The 17,800-nt window shown below is 43.6% G+C and overlaps 1 protein-coding gene across 7 annotated transcripts in view; it reads left to right on the top strand.

Annotated features, from left to right (window-relative positions):
• TEAD1 (TEA domain transcription factor 1) overlaps positions 1 to 17,391 on the top strand; it is a 151,523-nt gene extending 134,132 nt beyond the window's left edge. For 4 of the 7 annotated variants that reach the window (XM_039536327.1, XM_039536328.1, XM_039536325.1 and 1 more), the window contains 4 exons: positions 8,750 to 8,890; positions 10,476 to 10,628; positions 11,382 to 11,483; positions 13,878 to 17,391. In XM_039536327.1, the coding sequence (XP_039392261.1) occupies positions 8,750 to 8,890; positions 10,476 to 10,628; positions 11,382 to 11,483; positions 13,878 to 13,898 (417 nt within the window). In that variant the 3' untranslated portion in view covers positions 13,899 to 17,391. Of the gene's footprint in view, positions 1 to 8,749; positions 8,891 to 10,475; positions 10,629 to 11,381 lie in introns of all 7 variants that reach the window. The other 3 variants (XM_039536329.1, XM_039536330.1, XM_039536326.1) reach the window with 1 other exon arrangement.
• Positions 17,392 to 17,800: the final 409 nt, after the last annotated feature.

Genomic DNA, 17,800 nt, shown 5'->3' with positions numbered 1-17,800 from the left:
CCCACTCGCTGTCCAGAGCCTCGGAGAGTCCAGCTGCCTCTCTCTCCTGCCCTCCTCCAGTGCATGAAGCCTCGGACATGAGGACCCCGCAGGTCTAAGGGTACGTCTTCACTACCCGCCGTATCGGCGGGTAGCAATCGATTTCTCGGGGATCGATATATCGATCCCCGAATGCGCTCATGTCGACTCCGTAACTCCACCAACGCGAACGGCGGTAGTGGAGTCGACATGGGGAGCCGCGGACGTCGATCCCGCGCCGTGAGGACGGTAAGTAATTCGATATCAGGTACTTCGACTTCAGCTACGTTATTCACGTAGCTGAAGTTGCGTATCTTAGATCGATTTTCCCCCATAGTGTAGACCTGCCCTAAGAGGGAGCAGGGGAACAAGCCCCTGGGCCACCAATGGTTGTGGAGGACCCTATGGCACCAATATCTTCCTTGTTGTCACCTGACAAGACTATAATGGGGCCCCCTTCCCCAGTTCCTCTGGAAGACACTAAAGCGCACCAGGAACTACTGAAGAGGGTCGCTGCCTACCTGGGTCTTTAGGCAGAGGAGTTAGAGGAGCCCTCAGATTCTCTCTTGGATGTCCTCTGCTCCACAGCACCAGCCAGGGTGCTCTGCTCCTTCATGATGAGGTCTCTAAGATCACTAATGCCCTGTGGCAAACTCCCTCCTCCCTGCCACCCATCTCCAAGAGGGCTGAGCACAAGTATTTTGTGCCAGCCAAGTGCCATGAGTATCTGTACACCCACCCTGCTCCCAACTCCCTAGTGGTAGAAGCGGTTAACCACAGGGAGCAACAAGGTCAACCCTAAGAACAAAGACTCTAAGAGACTAGACTTGTTTGGGCATAAGGTTTATTCATCCTCTAGTTCCAGTTGAGGGTCACCAACCATCAAGTCCTCCTGAGACTCTATGATTTTAACATGGGGCAAGCCATGGCCAAGTTCAAAGGCTCTCTTCCTGAAGCTTCTAGGAAGGAGTTCCAGGCAATCATGGAGGAGGGCACGACTGTGGCCAGGGAGACACTCCAAGCAGCGTCGGATGCAGTGAGCACTGCCGCCCAGACCATGGCCTCGGCCATCACCATGCGCCAGGCATCCTGGCTGCTCCTCTCCGGCTTGATCACGGAGGCTCAGCAGTCTATGCAAGACCTTCCCTTCAATGGGAAAGCCCTATTTGCAGAACAGATGGACAATAACTCCATGGCCTAAAGGACTCCGGCACAACCCTTAAAATGCCTGTATGTTCCCGGCCCTGCCTGCAGGTGGTTCAAGCCGCAGCAGCCTCAGAGCCAGGGGAGCCACCCTTGCCAGGAGCCTCCCCATAAGAAATCCAGAGGCTATGTGCAGTGTCCTAGCCAACAGCCTTTGCAGGCCTCTCAGTTGAGTCCAACCTGCAAGAAGCAGGTGGGCAAGTGCTCATTTTGAGGGTACGCCCGAGAGTAACCTACCGGACTGTTCCCAGGATCCTCCCTCCCCTATTTTTGCCAGCCGCCTTTCTCCTTTCCTCCCTGACTGGGCATCTATAACATCGAGCTGATGGGTCCACAGTATGGTGGTGCAGGGTTACACCCTTAAGTTACTTTTTAGCGCTCCTTCCCACCCTCACCTCCCCGTCCCTCTTCAGTGACCCTTCTCCCAAGAGTCTCCTCGTTCAGGAGGTAGAGGGGTTACTGCAGCTAGGTACGGTGGAGGTCGTTACTCCAGAGTACAGGAGCAAGAGGTTCTAGTCCCACTACTTTTTAATCCCAAAGGCCAAGAGCAGTCTGTGACCGATCCTGGGCCTGCGAGACTTTAACCGCTTCCTAGCGACGCTGTAAGTTCCACATGGTCTCCCTGGGCTCCATCATCCCCTCCCTGGATCCAGGAGACTGATACTCTACCCTCGATCTGAAAGATGCATACTTTCACATCGCCATCTTTGAGGGACACAGACGCTTCCTCCCGTTTATGATAGGTCCTAACCACTATCAGTTTGCGGTCCTCCTGTTTGGCCTAACGACAGCACAGTGAGTATTTACCCAGTGCATGTCGGTGGTGGTTACTTACCTCAGACATCGGAGTATCCAGATCTACCAGTACCTGGACGACTGGCTAGTCAAGGGCAGCTTCAGGTCCAAAGTGATGTCATGATGCTGTTAGTCACTTGCCATCGCCTGGGCCTATTGGTAAAGACAAAAACTCCATATTAGTTCCAGTACAGAGGATAGAGTTCATCGGAGCAGTGCTTGACTCGACCTGCACCAGGGCATTCCTGCCACTGGAGAGATTCAGGGGACTGACGGACCACATCGCGGAAGTCACCGCATTTCCCTGACCAGGGCCTGCACCTTCTAGGTCACATGGCAGCGTGTACATATGTGGTGCACCACACTGACTCTAAATATGACCCCCACAGCAGTGGCTGGTGATGGTCTACTCCCAGTCCAGGGACCACCTGAAAAAGGTTGTTACCATTCGCTCGACGGTACTTACCTTGCTGCAATGGTGGACCGACCCTGGGAAAGTCCTGGAAGGAGTTCCCTTCGTCAGTACTCCACACTCAGTCGAGGTGGTTTCAGATGCCTCAGACCTCGGCTGGGACATTCTGTTTCTGGGACTTCTGCATCGGCCATGGAATCCACCTAGAAGCGTGTCACCTTCCAGGTGCCAAGAACATGCTAGCAGATCACCTAAGCAGGGACTTCTCTCACCACGAGTGGGTAGCCGGCACAATCTTCCAGAGGTGGGGAACTCCCCAAGTGGATTTGTTCACCACCAGGCAGAACAGGAGGTGCCACAGGTTTTGCTCCAGATGGGGTCTGGGCAAGGGCTCCCTCTCCGATGCCTTCCTCCTGCCATGGGCAGCAAGCCTGATGTATGTGTTCCCTCCAATTCCGCTCATCAGCAAGGTCCTAGCGAAAATCAAGAGAGACAAGGCTCAGGTTATGATGATTGCCCCAGCGTGGCCTCACCAGCACTAGTTTGGGATGCTATAGAGCTTGTCAGGGATCCCTTCGTGGCCCCTGCCGAACCGACCAGACCTGCTGTCACAGGATCATGGTGACTCTTGCACCCCAAGCTCTTGTCCCTCCACCTCATGGCGTGCATGTTATGTGGCTGAACCCTGAGGAACGGGCTTGTTCAGAAGGGGTCCAGAAGGTCCTCCTCAAGAGTAGAAAGCCCTCGACTAGGCAAACTGTAGCAGGGTGGACTCCCTGCTCTGGGGTTTTTAAGGGGTTTAAAAGTGGCCTATCAGGGCTTGAGAGCTGCTGCTCCAAAAAGCTGGGCTGATTGGGAAAGTGGCTGCAGCTGGGGGCCACGCCCCAAACTGAAGAACAGGGCCTTATAAGGAGGCAGGGAAGCCAGAAGCCAAACAGTCTCTCTCTCTGGCGATAGAGAGAGATGGGCCTGGCTGCTTAGGGCTTGAGACTAGATACCTGAGTGCAGCAGGGCTGGGGAAGGCTGAGGAGCCGGGGAGCTCCGGCCTAGAAAGCCCCAAGCTGCGGCCTAGCAGTGGGCCAAAGGTACTGGGGGCTGCAGGGGGGCAACCTAGGGGTAGGACAAAGCAGCAGGTCCAAACCCAACTTTGCCTGTGATGAGTAGGCTGAGACTGCAGTCTGCCCCAGAGTGTGGGGCTAGACAGTGACTGGCAGTAGCCAATACTGAGGCAAGGTAGGGATAGAGGGTGGGGGTTCCCTGAGAGAGAAGGGGAAACCCAGAGAGAAAGGGGTTGCTGCTAGGGGGCAGCACCCCATGTAAAAGGGCACCGGGTCCAGGGAGGGACACGGGGGGCCTACGAACAGGTGGATCACCAGCCTGCAGAGGGTGCTCCAGGGCTGGACTGAGCTAAACTTCACAGAGCAACCAGTAGGAGGCGCCGCAGGGGTGAGTCGACCCGTTTACACAGACCTACCTGGCAAAGTGGATGAGCTTCTCCCGCTATGCGGCTGAATGGGGCACCTCCCCTTCATATTCTTCAGTGCAGTTGATCTTAGGCCTGGTCTACACTAAGGGGGGGGGGGGTTGAACTAAGGTACGCAAGTTCAGCTACGCAAATAGCATAGCTGAACTCGAACTACCTTAGTTCGAAGTACTCACCCGTCCAGACGCCGCGGGATCGAAGTCCGCGGCTCCCCCGTTCGCGGTGGTGGAGTTCCGGAGTCGACGGGAGCGCGTTCGGAGTTCGATATATCGCGTCTAGATATATATATGGCCTGGCACACTCCTATATCAGGGTGCATCTGGCGGCCATTTCCGCCTTTCATCTGCCAATCCAGGGGCAGACGGTGTTCTCCCATGACATGGCGGTCAGGTTCCTCAGAGACCTTGAGAGACTTTTTCCTCAAGTTGGGTCCCTGACCTCTCAGTAGGATCTCAACTTGGTTCTGTCCAGGCTCACGGGCCCACCCTTTGAGCCTTTGGCTTTATGCTCCCTGTCTGACCTAACGTGGAAGGTAGCTTTCCTGGTGGCGGTGACGTCAGCAAGGCAAGTCTCTGAGCTGTGAGCCATGACCTCAGAATTGCCATACACTGTCTTCTGTAAGGACAAGGTCCAGCTCCGGCCCCACCCAGTCTTCCTCCCCAAGGTGGTGTCTACTTTCCACATGAACCAAGTCATCTTCCTTCCAGTCTTCTGCCCTAAGCCCCATAGACTAGTCAAGAGAGGCACCTTCACGCTTTGGACATGAGAAGGGTCCTGGCTTTCTACCTAGATCAGACAGAGCCTTTCCGTAAGTCGACTCAGCTTTTGATCTCTACATCTGATAAGACGAAGAGCCTCCCAGTGTCCACGCAGAGGATTTCTAACTGGATCACCTCTTGCATTTGGACCTGCTATGATTTGGCGGGAGTCCCTCCACCACTGATCATCCGCGCCCGCTCGATCAGAGTGCAGGCATCTTTGGCAGCCTTCCTGGCACACTTCCCGATCCAGGATGTCTGTTGAGCCGCGACGTGGTCCTCGGTGCTCACGTTCACGGCTCACTATGCTATCACTCAGCAGGCCAGAGATGACGCTGGGTTCTGCAAAGCTGTGTTGTGATCTACACATCCGTGAACTCCTACTCACCTCCAAGGGGTACTGCTTGGGAGTCCCCTAAGTTGAATTGACATGAGCAAGCCCTCAAAGAAGAAAAGACAGTTACCTTTTCCGTAACTGGTGTTCTTTGGGATGTGTTGCTCATGTCCATTCCACAACCCATCCTCCTTCCCCACTGTTGGAGTTTCCGGCAAGAAGGAACTGAGGGTCGGGGGAACCAGCAGCGCCCTATATACCGCAGCATGTGTGTGCCACTCCATGGGACGCCAGAACCAGTCCCCTACAGATACTGCTGAGAAAAAAACTTCCAGCACAGTGCATGTGGTGAGCACACACACACCTAAGTTGAATGGGCATGAGCAACACATCTTGAAGAACACCAGTTACTGTCTTTTCAAGACGAGGTGTCAGCCGTGCAATTTTTGGTTCCAGGGTGTTAGGTCAAGGTAAAGTTAATCTGGGAGAAGAATAGGGCCTACTGCAGCTGTCACTGGCTTGGGGCCTGGCCCTGCACAGGTACTCCAGGTTCTTATGGTTGGTAAACACTTGGACTAGATGGTGGGCCTCGTCCAAATAGTGTCACCACTCTTTGAAGTGATAATTGCCAGCAGCTCCTTATCAAGACCTCATAGTTTCACTTAGCCAGCTTGAGCTTCCTTGAGTAGTAGATGATGGGGTACAGTATTTGCTTGGGTCCAGGCCTTTGGGAGAGGACTGCCATGATTGCCAAACTAGAGTCATCGGCTTCCACAACAATAGCTTGTGTCACATCTGGGTGGGTCAGTACTGGAGCAGTGGAGAAGGTAAGCTTCAACTGCTTGAATGCATGCTGGAATGCATGCTCGGCCTTGGGGGAGCAATGGAACTGGGTGTTTTCCCAGAGTTGGGCATTTAAGGGCTTGACATTTTCAGAAAAATTGAAAATAACATCTGGTAGAAGTTCGCAGAACATAAAAAACATTGTATGTCACGCACATTGCAGAGAGGGTGGGGGTGCCCAGTCACAAACAGCCTGGACCTTGCACAGATCCATCTTGATTCCTTTCAGGGACAGGATGAAATGCCAGGAACTCAGTTCAGGCCTGATCAAATGTGCACGTCTCAAGTTTAGCATAGAAACCACAGTGTTGTAGTCTCTCCAGGACTGTGCCAATATAAGTGATGTGTTGGTCCAGATCGTCTGTGACAATCAATACATCATCTAAGTACACTGCTACAAATTGGTCCAGTAGGTATTGTAGCACATTGTTAATGAAGTGCTAGAACATCTCTGGGCATTAGTCAGTCAAATGGCATAACTAAATATTCAAAGTGGCCATAGCAAGTCAAAAAGGCAGACTTCCATTCGTCCCCCTTGTGAATACAAACAAGGTTGTAAGTTCCCTAAAGATCCAGTTTAGTGAATATGTGGGCAGCTCCGTGCAATCCAAGAACTCAGGGATCAGGGTAGCAGGGAACAGTTCCAGATTATCTGATTTAGGCCTTAATAACTGAAACAGAGGTGGAGACTGCCGTCCTTCCTTTTTATGAAAAGGACCAGGGCATCGGCCGGTGAAGTCGATTTGCAGATTAACCCCCCAGACCAGGTTCTGTTGGAGACATTCTCCCCATACTGACAGTTTGGTTTCTGACATTACATATATCTGCCCAAATGGTATCTTCGCCCCTCGCTGTAGTTCTGTGTGGTAATCGTAGTCCTGATGTGAGTGGAAGTTTTCCGCATTGTTATTCTCAGAGACGTCAACCTAGTTGTGATACTTGCGGGGGGAGTTCCATAGTTCACTCAGTGCAGTGGTTCTCAACCAGGGATACGTTCACCCATGGGGGTACGGAGAAGTCTTCCAGTGGGTACATCAATTCATCTAGAGAGTTGCCTAGTTTTACAACAGGCTACGTAAACAGCACTGGCAAAGTCAATACAAACCAACATTTCATAAATGACTTGTTTACACTGCTCTATGTACTATACACTGACATGTAAGTACAATATTTATATTCCCATTGATTTATTTTATAATTATATGGTAAAAATGAGAAAGTAAGCAATGTTTCAGTAATCGTGTGCTGTGACACTGTTGTATTTTTATGTCTGATTTTTAAGCAAGTAGATTTTAACGGAGGTGAAACTTGGGGGTACACAAGACAAATCAGACTCCTGAAAGGGGTACAGTAGTCTGGAGAGGTCGAGAGCCACTGCCCCAGTGGGTGCTTCCATACACCTACTTGAACCTTCTTGAGTCTGGGTGCAATGTTCTCTGGTCCCTGGCCATGCTGACAGTAGACTTCCAACAGGAAAGTGACCTACTCTTGTTCCACTCTGTATATGTCATGAGATGGTGAAAGTGCACTGCATAGGAGGCCACTGCCCCTAGCTCAGGGTGGCCTCAGCCATTCAGGCTCAGTGCAGGTAACTGAAGACAGTTAACATCAATTGGAGAAAGCCTTCCCCGTTGGACAGCATGGGGCTATGGCCTTTTAGCATGGGGGATGCCCAGTGTAATAGGTCTCCTGCCAGCAGGCTGATTACAAGTCCACCTTGGCCAGGTCAGAGGGATAGATTTGGAGCCCTATCAGAAACAGACAGCGGCACTGGTTCGTGAATCCCTGGAACCACCAGCTGTTCCCATTGAGCTGTTTGAGCAAGGGTATCACAGGCCCCTTTCAGGCAAGATGCTGTAGGCTGTGTTTGCAGGCCAGTGTTCTCAGTGCTGGTCTGCCTCACTTGGTCCTGCACCTGCTGGTTGTCCAAGGTCAACTGTGCACCTTGGGCCTGCAATGCTTGATCATCCGCCCAGTGGCAAGAGGTCCATTTGGGCAAGTCTAGTGCTTCTGGTGGCCGTAGATGTGCTGCTAGGTCCATCCTTCTTGCACTGGGCTCGATCCCGCAGGGTTAGTGAGGTCCAGACAAGCTGCTATGGCTGAGTTGTGTGCAGCCAGACCTAGTAGTCAGAGCCAGAATCCACTGTCTTGGGAAAGAAGTCAAGAGTCGGCTGGTCAAGATACCGGAAGGTCAGAAGCAGGGGAAAAACCAGAGGTGAGGAACCACAAGTCAGATGCCAGGAGCCAAGCTGAGTCAGAATGCCAGAAGATCAAGCTGGGGAAGCAGGAGCTGACAGTAGGAAGTGTAAAGCACACAGTCCAGAGCAGGCTAAAGTCCAGTTGTTCACACAGCTTCCTGTTCCTGCTGCTAGCTTAAGTAGGACCAGTGGGCCAGTCAGATGCTCTGGGAATCCACCAATCGAACTGAAGGGGCAGGTGCTCACATGGGGGCTGGACTTCATGTGTCTCGGGTAAGCTACTGCCAGCAGGCTGCCAGATGGACTGTTGAAGTGTGCTGAAATTGCGTACAGTAGATTTGATCTCCCCCATAGGGTAGACAAGATCTTAGTGGGCCTAGAGTTAAGAGGCATAATGGGTCTTTTAATGATAAGTGTGCAATTGTTTTGCTGCTTATAGTTTGAAGAAATCACTTTCCTAAGGTTTTTACTGTGACACTGAACTTATACCTATGAAAGAAATGTATTTTTACTTATTAAAAAAGAACACCTGAGTTTTTCTTTCTCTCTCTTTAACTCTGTGGTAGTTATATTTATAGACTTGCCTCTTTCCCTCCCCACTTTTGGTAGGGAAAAAGAGGTAGGCTGAGAGTTATTTACTGCTCATTACTATGGCTCTGCTAGATGACAAAGATAATATTCAACATCTGTTACTTTCCCCCACAGGCTGACTTAAACTGCAACATTCAAGATGATACAGGAGCATTTTATGGAGTAACTAGTCAATATGAGAGCTCAGAAAATATGACAATCACCTGTTCCACCAAAGTCTGCTCATTTGGAAAGCAAGTAGTAGAAAAAGTAGAGGTAGGATGTACTTCTGGATGGTGTTACTCTGCTGACTCATGCTATTATACAGTACATTTCTGCCAATGTAATGGCAGTACAAAATGGAAAATTGACTGTGATTCATTTTACTTAATCCTCTTATCTCACTTTCCTACCCTCCTCCAATCTTTCTTGAAGGAATGTTTTCCTTCCTGATAGTGCTTAGGTTAGTTTGAATTACTGTGTTTAGGGTGACACTAGTGAAAGTAAAATCCTAATTACTTACTGACTTAGAGTACCTTTTCCATCCTTCCCCTGGCAACCACTGGCAACACAGCAATGTACCTTCAGCTGGGGAGCCTGGAACTGACGCCAGTGCTGATTCCTGCATCTCCCCAGCAAGAGCGATGAAGCAGAAATTTATTTTTCTCCCATTTTCAGCTGGATGCATCACTCTCATGACGATTCATACCCACATTTGGCCAGACCTGTAACCTCTTTGGAACCCTATTAAGATGGCAAGCAGCTCCCACTGTCTAGATTTCTGGGTGTTAGAAATGTGTAGTGTGATGGGTTTCTTCCCTGCCCACATTCATTTAACCTGGTGAAATGCACACTTTCTACAGACACCATTGGCCTTTGGATGAAAAATAAGTTTGCAACATTGTTTTATCTTTGGGGTACAATGGCTGCTTTTTCTTTTTTTTTAAAGGCACAGCACTGTATAGTTTAGTTGGTTAGGTATTGGGGGTGAGCGGGTTGTATTGTGATGTTACAATGATGTACCTTGTGTTTAATGTAGCGACCCCCCCCCACCATTTGTTAGCTACATTGCAGTTGTTGCACAGTGACTTCCAGTTTACAGCTGTAATTTATGCATTTATAGAGGCAGTGGCTGCTGTGCAGGCCCTACTTTTGCTATTGTGGTCCCCATAAATGGGGACCACCAAAGAACAACAACTTCTGGCATCACCTCCACTATCCCAGTCCTGGCTGAAGTCAGCAGCCCAAGAAGTCCAGCCAGCCATTGAGAACTATTTATCATGACAATAGATAGTTGTGGGGTGGAGGGCAGGAAGGCACTGAATCACAGACCCATCCCCTTAGTGGGATCTGTTGGGCCAGGTACTAGTCTATTCTCCTTCCTTCCATCACAGTTGACTCTTTTCCTCTGATGCAGACAACTGCTTAGCGAGTCATATAGTAATTAAAATATAACATTAAGATGTGGGTAAAATTACCCCCTCTTGCTTCCTTTGTACCCAGTCATCTTTAAACTGCTTTAAAATCCTTGAAGATCAAGTTTGCTGTGAAGTTTCGTTCTCAATGCATTTATTCTCACTTGAGAGCTATCTTATACAGGCCTCATCCTCTGTGATTTAAAATTATAAACTTGGAAATAAATCCAGATTGCATACCCAATATATAATTCCCTAAATTAGGCTATGGAAGGAGACTTGTGTGATAAGGCTAGCATTTCAGATCAACAACTCCACTTCGTACATGTTGTTGTGTCCAAACCAGCAAAGAGAACCAACCCAACATTTTGCATTCTCTCTATTGATCACTGTAGAAATATGTTTGTTGGTAAATATTCTTAAAATGTTTTTCATTTTCTATTTAGACAGAATATGCAAGGTTTGAGAATGGCCGGTTTGTGTACAGAATAAACCGCTCTCCAATGTGTGAATATATGATCAACTTCATACACAAGCTCAAGCATTTACCAGAGAAATATATGATGAACAGTGTATTGGAAAATTTTACAATTTTGTTGGTAAGCATTCACTATTCTTTACTGACTGAATCTAAACTATGTTCTGTTTTGGCAGGGGTCAATTAACTTTGAAATTAAGGACCAGACTCTGAAATGCTTACTTATACAAGGCCAAGTGGTCCTATTGACTTCAGTAGAACTATTCATGGAGTTAGGTCCTATTCAACCTGAGGAAGAGTGATAGAGTCTAGTCTAAAAACTGGATGCATTGTTTCCCAAAAGTGGGGTCTCAGTCCTGTAGGAGGACACAAAAGGCTAGCTGGGGTGAGACCTCTCCGTTGTTTTCCAGCTTACTTTTTTCCATATGTTTTTAGCTGTTATGATTACAAAGAAAACCCTCAAAACAGGTATAACCCTGGTATAAACAGTGCAGCGATGTTTGCCTTAATTTGCAGAGAGCCTGAAACACAAGCTCTGTAGTGTAAAGTCTCCAGTTCATTTCAGTGGGTGCTAATTTAGTTGCCAGTGGTGATACTTTAAATGTCAATATTGTTAACTATTTCAGTGCTCATGAAAGCATGTAAGAAAGGAGAGGAGTAGCACAGTATGAAGATCATTTTGAGATTGGAAAGGGTATAGTCAATTTCATTTTCCTAAAGTGGGGCTCAGCTTTGTAAAATTTGAGAAACACCAAGTTACAATTATATTTTCTTCTCTTTTCAAGCTACAATATCTTTTAGTGCAAATCCTTTTTTCCAAGTTTATAACACGACTGTCTACCTTTTCTCTCCTTCCCTCCCCCCACCTCCCCAGGTTGTAACAAACAGGGATACACAAGAAACCCTACTCTGCATGGCTTGTGTATTTGAAGTTTCGAACAGTGAACATGGAGCACAACATCACATCTACAGGCTTGTAAAGGACTGAGCAGTTATTTATATATACACTTCATTATACTTCTTTATCAAAAACACAGACTGTAAACCTCAACACTAAGTGGCAGTGCCTCTGGCCCGGCTTTCACCCACATTTTTCTAAATCCTGTTTTAGTGAAGTCATTTTTAATGTGTTCATATATAATTGTAGCTGTGAAATTCTGGTACAGTTGTAAAAAATTCTGTCTAAAACTAAGTGTTCTTCAAATTTGTAAACGACAGTTCTTTGGGAAGACTGTATCTAAGAACCTAATGCCTTTGTCTGTGGAGGCTTATTTTTAATTGTGATAGAAAAATGTAAGACAGAGCATTTGCCATGGGGAAAACTTACAGCATTTATAAGAATTTATTTAGGGTTTTGTTTTGTTTTTTTCCAAAATTAAATACTTATTTTACGATGCAAGTGAAATTGAAATGAATCTTTAACTATAACTGTAAATTAGTACACAAAGTTAATAATCTTTATAGAATTATCTTTGTAACTAATTAGAGTGGAAGATATGGACGAATGTAATTCACTAAATTATTTTTTAAAATGAAACATTTTTTCTGTTTGAAACCAAATGATAAATATAGCCTTAAGAAATGCCTGATAGAAACAAGCAGGTCCTAAAATTAGGCAAATTTTGTATTTTTTTTCTCAATGTTAAAACTAATCTTCTAATTCATTAAACTTTCCAACAGGTATTGCAGAGAAAGAGAACATCAACCCTTATACTTAACGTATCTAGTGTATTTTTAAAAATATAAAGTTTTGTTGTACTAATATGGAAATCTGATTATTTAATGAAAAAATGATGGCTCATTTTGCAATAAGTAGGTAAATACTGAAAATTTAGACTTACATTGTATGTAGTCTTGTGTGTGCAGTTATATTTTATACGGACAACTATATTTTCTGTTGAGCGAAAAATTTGCAATACCGAAATTAACAAACATAGGGGGAAACAATTGACATTATTACTGCATTGCAAATAATCTGTAAACTGCAAACTAGAAAAAGTAATGTGGTTGAGAGAAGAATACATAGGCCAGTAAAAGCCTCATCAGCTTTAATGTCGTAGGGATGCTAGAAAATCACAACCATCATCAGGCAAAACAGATTTGAAGGGTTATGTTCTTCCTTTTCTCATTCTTCATGATGTTCCGGCACATGTATTATCCCAGTTCTGTCTCCAGCCTCAAACAAGACATGGTGCATTTAGTACTAGTAGGCAGGGCATGTAGGACAGCCATCAATACCACTTAGGGTCTGATTGCCTTTCACATCCAGAATACACAGATGTGCAGTGTTCATCCCTCTGATTAATAAACTGAAAAGTAGGTAGTTCAGAGAAGATTCTATTATAGAGTGAATTGAAGAGATTTTAATACTAATAAGGATTAAAAGTGTGGTAGGTGTGAATAGTTTTCTGGGATACACACGTGTCCCATGTTCTCTGATTCTTATTGGCACAGCCTATCCTTAGTATTACTCAGATTCTTCCCCTCTGCCATCTATTCAACCACTACCTTTTCACTGCCCCATGCAACATTGATATTAAAAGTATTTGGAGGAGGAATGGGTTATAATGGGAAATAATTAGGCTAAAACAATGCAATCCATTTGGCAAACCACAGATCCTAACAGGACATATCACACAGAGGTTACAAGATAAGATGCATGGCTGCTGCAGACATCCAAAAACCACATTTATCAGGGGCTCGGTAAGTCTTGGGGAGCCATGAGTAGGGCACAGAAATGTGTTCAACAGTTCTCTTCTCAGCTGCAGTTTTCAGGCATGTGCCTATGTGTAATTAGAACCTTGAATTTGCCCCCAGGTATAATATATTGGTTACAGTTTTAATTTTTATGACACTGTCATTCTAAAAAGTGCCCTCAGTTATAGCCGCATAAATATAGATTAATATTCTTAGTCAGTATACTGGCTAGAAGAGCAATCAGTATTTGTAATGTGCAGCAAGTTATGAGTTGTTGAATGTTTGCCTTTCATTGTGTTAATCTTTAATACTGTTAGGATTTACATTAGAGGAAGGGGCCAGCATCTAGGGGGAGGGGTTTGAAATTCCTTAGGCTATAAAACATCTGATCTGTCTAACTATAAAAGGTGGGTGATTGCTGTGATGTCTAGCTGTCATATTATCCACTTGAGGATATTAGAGCTGATGAATCTTTTAGTTGTTTATATTCTGTGAAGCATAAAATTTGATGTCCATGTCATAAGGTCTCTTAATACGTTTATAACACTAACAATCACATCAAGAAAAGCACTGTATTGTAACAGCCTAACGGTAGCTCTTTATTCTAAGCACTTGGTGTTACAAGTCAAAAACTACTTCTTTTGTTTTGTTCTAAAGTTTGTCTCTTATTTAGGTTTTTGAATCGTGGTTTTGATGGATTTTTTTTCTAACAAATTCTTTGAGGAGTATAAAATATAGAATTCAATTTGCAAAACCAGGTACAGATTTTTTTATACAATCTGGCACATTACATATGTCATAACTATAGGGTATAAAAAGTCACAGTGTTTATTGGTGTTCACATTTGTAACGTTAGGAGAAAGATTTCCATTGTCTTTATTTTACACTTATGTAAATTATCTAAACCCTGCACGTGTTCATTCTTAAAAGCCTTAAGTCCTTCAAATGTATATCGTGGAGTGTGTAGTCCAAAAGGCTGCCTGTAAACTGTGAGCTCTTTTGTAAGCTGGAAGAATTTATCTTGTTACTGTTACTTTTTCTAGGAACTTTTTAATTCAGAGCTGCCAAAGCATTACAATATGCAGTGCCTTAGTGTTGTATTAGAAATACCTTTAGCCTCTTACATCAATTTTATATGTTGTTTTATTAATTGGTTCCGTTTTAAAAAAAATATTTTCCCCCTCCACAAAGAAGCTCTTTGACTACTTGGTCTAAACCTTCAGCATAAGTCAGTCCCATTATTACACAATGAAATGTCTATACCAAAATGAAAGGTTACAACTTCATAGTTTTCTGTGAAAAATGAATTGTACTAATAACGCTGCCTTTTTAAATTTCATGACCAAATACTTAACTATTTGTGACTCTTCTGCACTCTAGCATGAAAGTGCCTTTGGTTTGAAATTCCAGCTTAGAAAAGTGCTGCCATAATAACGACTATTTGTAGAGAGACCAAAAATATTAAGTGATCACCATAATGCCTTTGGTTTATTGGAATAAGTCAAAACTACAGGCCTCCATTCACGAAAGAGCATCATTTATGCTAATGTCATTTTGCAAATCACCAGATTGCATAATGCTGGAAAATAATCTATATGCCATTTAACTGTTTGACATAGATTTGCAACATTGTAACCCAGTGACTGATTTGTTTATAATATAAAAATGATCAGTGATTCACCTTTTTCATCTTTTCATCCAGTCTTGCATCTGAGTAATGTGACGTCCATATAAACGACCGAATTTCAGACAGTGGATAAATGTGACTTTATTATTCTATTCTGATAAATATTTCAGTGTCTGTGAAGGTTTCTTCTGTATCCTAATTTTGCACTTATTTTGTTTACAAAGTCAAGTGTTCTGAAAGTCAGATGCATAAAATTTGAGATGAAAGTACAGAAGAAAAATTAATTGAAGTAAATGTAATTTGACATGTGCTTATTAGCATCAAAATGTTAAGCATGAGCACTGAGAGATGAAGGTGCTGTATGGAAAACTGCGTGCAGCACCATTCCAAACTCTGTTTTTTTCCAAGCACTGTCTCAGTGCAGGAAAGGCAGCTCCTTTAAATAATGTGTCTGCTTTTGACACATTCTGTGAATTGGGGCCATAGTGTACACTAGAAGTGAAATTGACAGGAAGAGGAGCAAGATTTAAAAAAAAAATAAAAAGAACAACAAATATCAGCCAAACCAAAAGCTGGCAAATGGATTATATAGTTGTGAATACAATTTTAATGTGAATTTTAAATATTTGATGAAAACTAAGATTAACTTTTTATATATAAATATTGTGACACTCTGTGGTAAATATTGTGATAATTCAAGTGCCCTGTCTCTAAAAAACTCACCACCACCACCACCACCCCAAGGTCTAAATCTCATTTACCTTCCTCACACAAATAGCCCTGTTGAACTCAATGAGGCTGGGATAAGGTAAAGAGGATTTGCCCCCAAAAGTACAACATGTGTTTACAGTTATTAAATATAATTGCTGGGAGAAAGATTTGATAGCAATTGTGATAAACAATAGTTTATTGCAAAGTCAATTTAATCCTATTATTCACTATCTCATTGTACAAAAGCTCAAATAAGAATAATGGTACCATTTTTGGCAGTTCAAAAAACTACTACTAACAAATGTAGTTTTACTTACTTGAATTCCAAAATGATTTATTTAGGTACTGTACCACTATTTTAAAGAAGTTACACATCTTATGCTTGTTTCCCCACTTTCCCCTTCTGCTGTAGCTACAGCCATTCAGTTTGGCAATAGCTCCACACTCAGCAAACTCACTGTTTTATATGCTCTTAATGAAAGAACAAAAGGGTGTCTGTTAACATTAAATGCAAGTAACTGACAAATAGATGTCAGATATAACATTTGACAAGCTGATTCGTTTCTATTTATTTTCCCATTCTAATTGCTAGACATGCTTGCTTTCCATCAAGTTCTACTGGATCATTCAGACCCAGGAATGTTTGATGTAATGTTTAGCATGACCCACATTAATACGTGTAGTACCCAGTCACTCAACATACATGGTAGTAGATTCCAGTTTCTCAGGATGATTTTTTTCCCCTTATCTTTCATGTTTTTTTTTAACCTCCTTGAAAAGATTGAGGCTAGGTAATTCAGAGTTCAAAAAATACTTGGGAGATCTTGGTCTCTAACTTTTCAGGTCAATCTTGCTGAGATCATGTGATTAGTTTTACTGTGTAAATTAACTCTTAAATGCACTCAGCTGACAAAGAAAAGATGTGTCCCTGTTACCTCCTTACAAAATGTGTGTGTTTGCTTTTTGTTTTTTTTAATGGGCCTCTTTGCTTCAGGCTCTTGACTGCAGACAAAAAATACAATATGTGCCTGAAAAAAAAAGACAAAAGAATTTTATAACATTAAAAACCTGAATAGCCTTTAATTCTTCAATATCAGTACATTTTATGTAAAACAGTTTTGGGTTTTTTTGCCATGTGCATTTGTTCACATTTGTAAATGACTTAATGGAATTCTCACTTTATGTTTATTTGTGTAATGTGTATAAACTGGGTTTGTGACTTAAGCATATTCATATATGGTCAGTGGTTACTTTAATATTGTACTGCTGCTGGTAACTTTTGATGTAGAACCTGCCTTTTGATGATAAAGTACCTCTTGATTAGACAGGGAGGGAAAGCTCTGATAAAAGTGAATGTTCTCAGATTTTTTTTTAACATATTTGCAGAAGCTTTCAAAAGGAGTTTCAGTCAAACCTCTTGGCAGTACAGTAATCTTGTATTTGTTATTGTCTGTGTGTAGGTACTGGTACCTTTTTTGTTTAAAAATGTTTTAAGTGTTGGCTTTAAAGTGACTTTATCTTTAGTATGATAGTAATATCAAAATTATAGGTTTTGTGTGCAGAGAATTTTTTTATAAAGTGCTTTGTAAAAAAAAAATGTATTCTAGCTTTTGCGGTACATATGTGTGATAACTTTAATATCCATGACAGTTAAGTGCAATTATTTCATCACTCTAAAAATGCTATTTTTGTGTCGGTTACTGCAGGTGTTTTCATGTCTTTGCAACGTGACACATTTTGATGCCTTCTTGATAAAGTGGTAGAATTTTTGTAGCTTTCTAGAAACTTTGTATTCATACAGTATCGATTGAAAATAAAGAAAATGAAAGTGTTTGGTGCATTATTTTAATCTGCATGGAAATCACTCTTTTTACATATTTTAGAAATTAGAAAGTAAAATTGCCCAGGTACCTAAGTGACTTAGTAGCCTAAGCCTACCCATTTTCAAAAGTAACATAGGGACAGATTTAGAAAGGTATTTACAGGCCTAAAGATGCTAATAGACATCTAGTGCAATTTAGAAAAAGGAAAGTAGGTTATTTAAATAAATTACCTTTGAAAATCTGGCCCTTAGGAGTGGATTTTAAAAGTGTAAATGGCACTTTGGCACCTTACTCCTGCTCAAACTCAGTGGAAGTTGGGCACCTAACATTTGTTTGAGCCTTTGAAAATCTGCCCCTTTGAGCCTCGTTTTCAGCCAGGCCTCAACCCGACCTCCATTTACGCAGATAGAAAATAAATGTGTTGTATACTTTTAG

This window comes from Mauremys reevesii, linkage group 4 (assembly GCF_016161935.1).
Source record: "Mauremys reevesii isolate NIE-2019 linkage group 4, ASM1616193v1, whole genome shotgun sequence".
Classification (NCBI taxonomy): domain Eukaryota; kingdom Metazoa; phylum Chordata; order Testudines; family Geoemydidae; genus Mauremys; species Mauremys reevesii.
The sequence above is the reverse complement of the archived record's forward strand: the minus strand, read 5'-3'. Positions and strand labels throughout refer to the sequence as shown.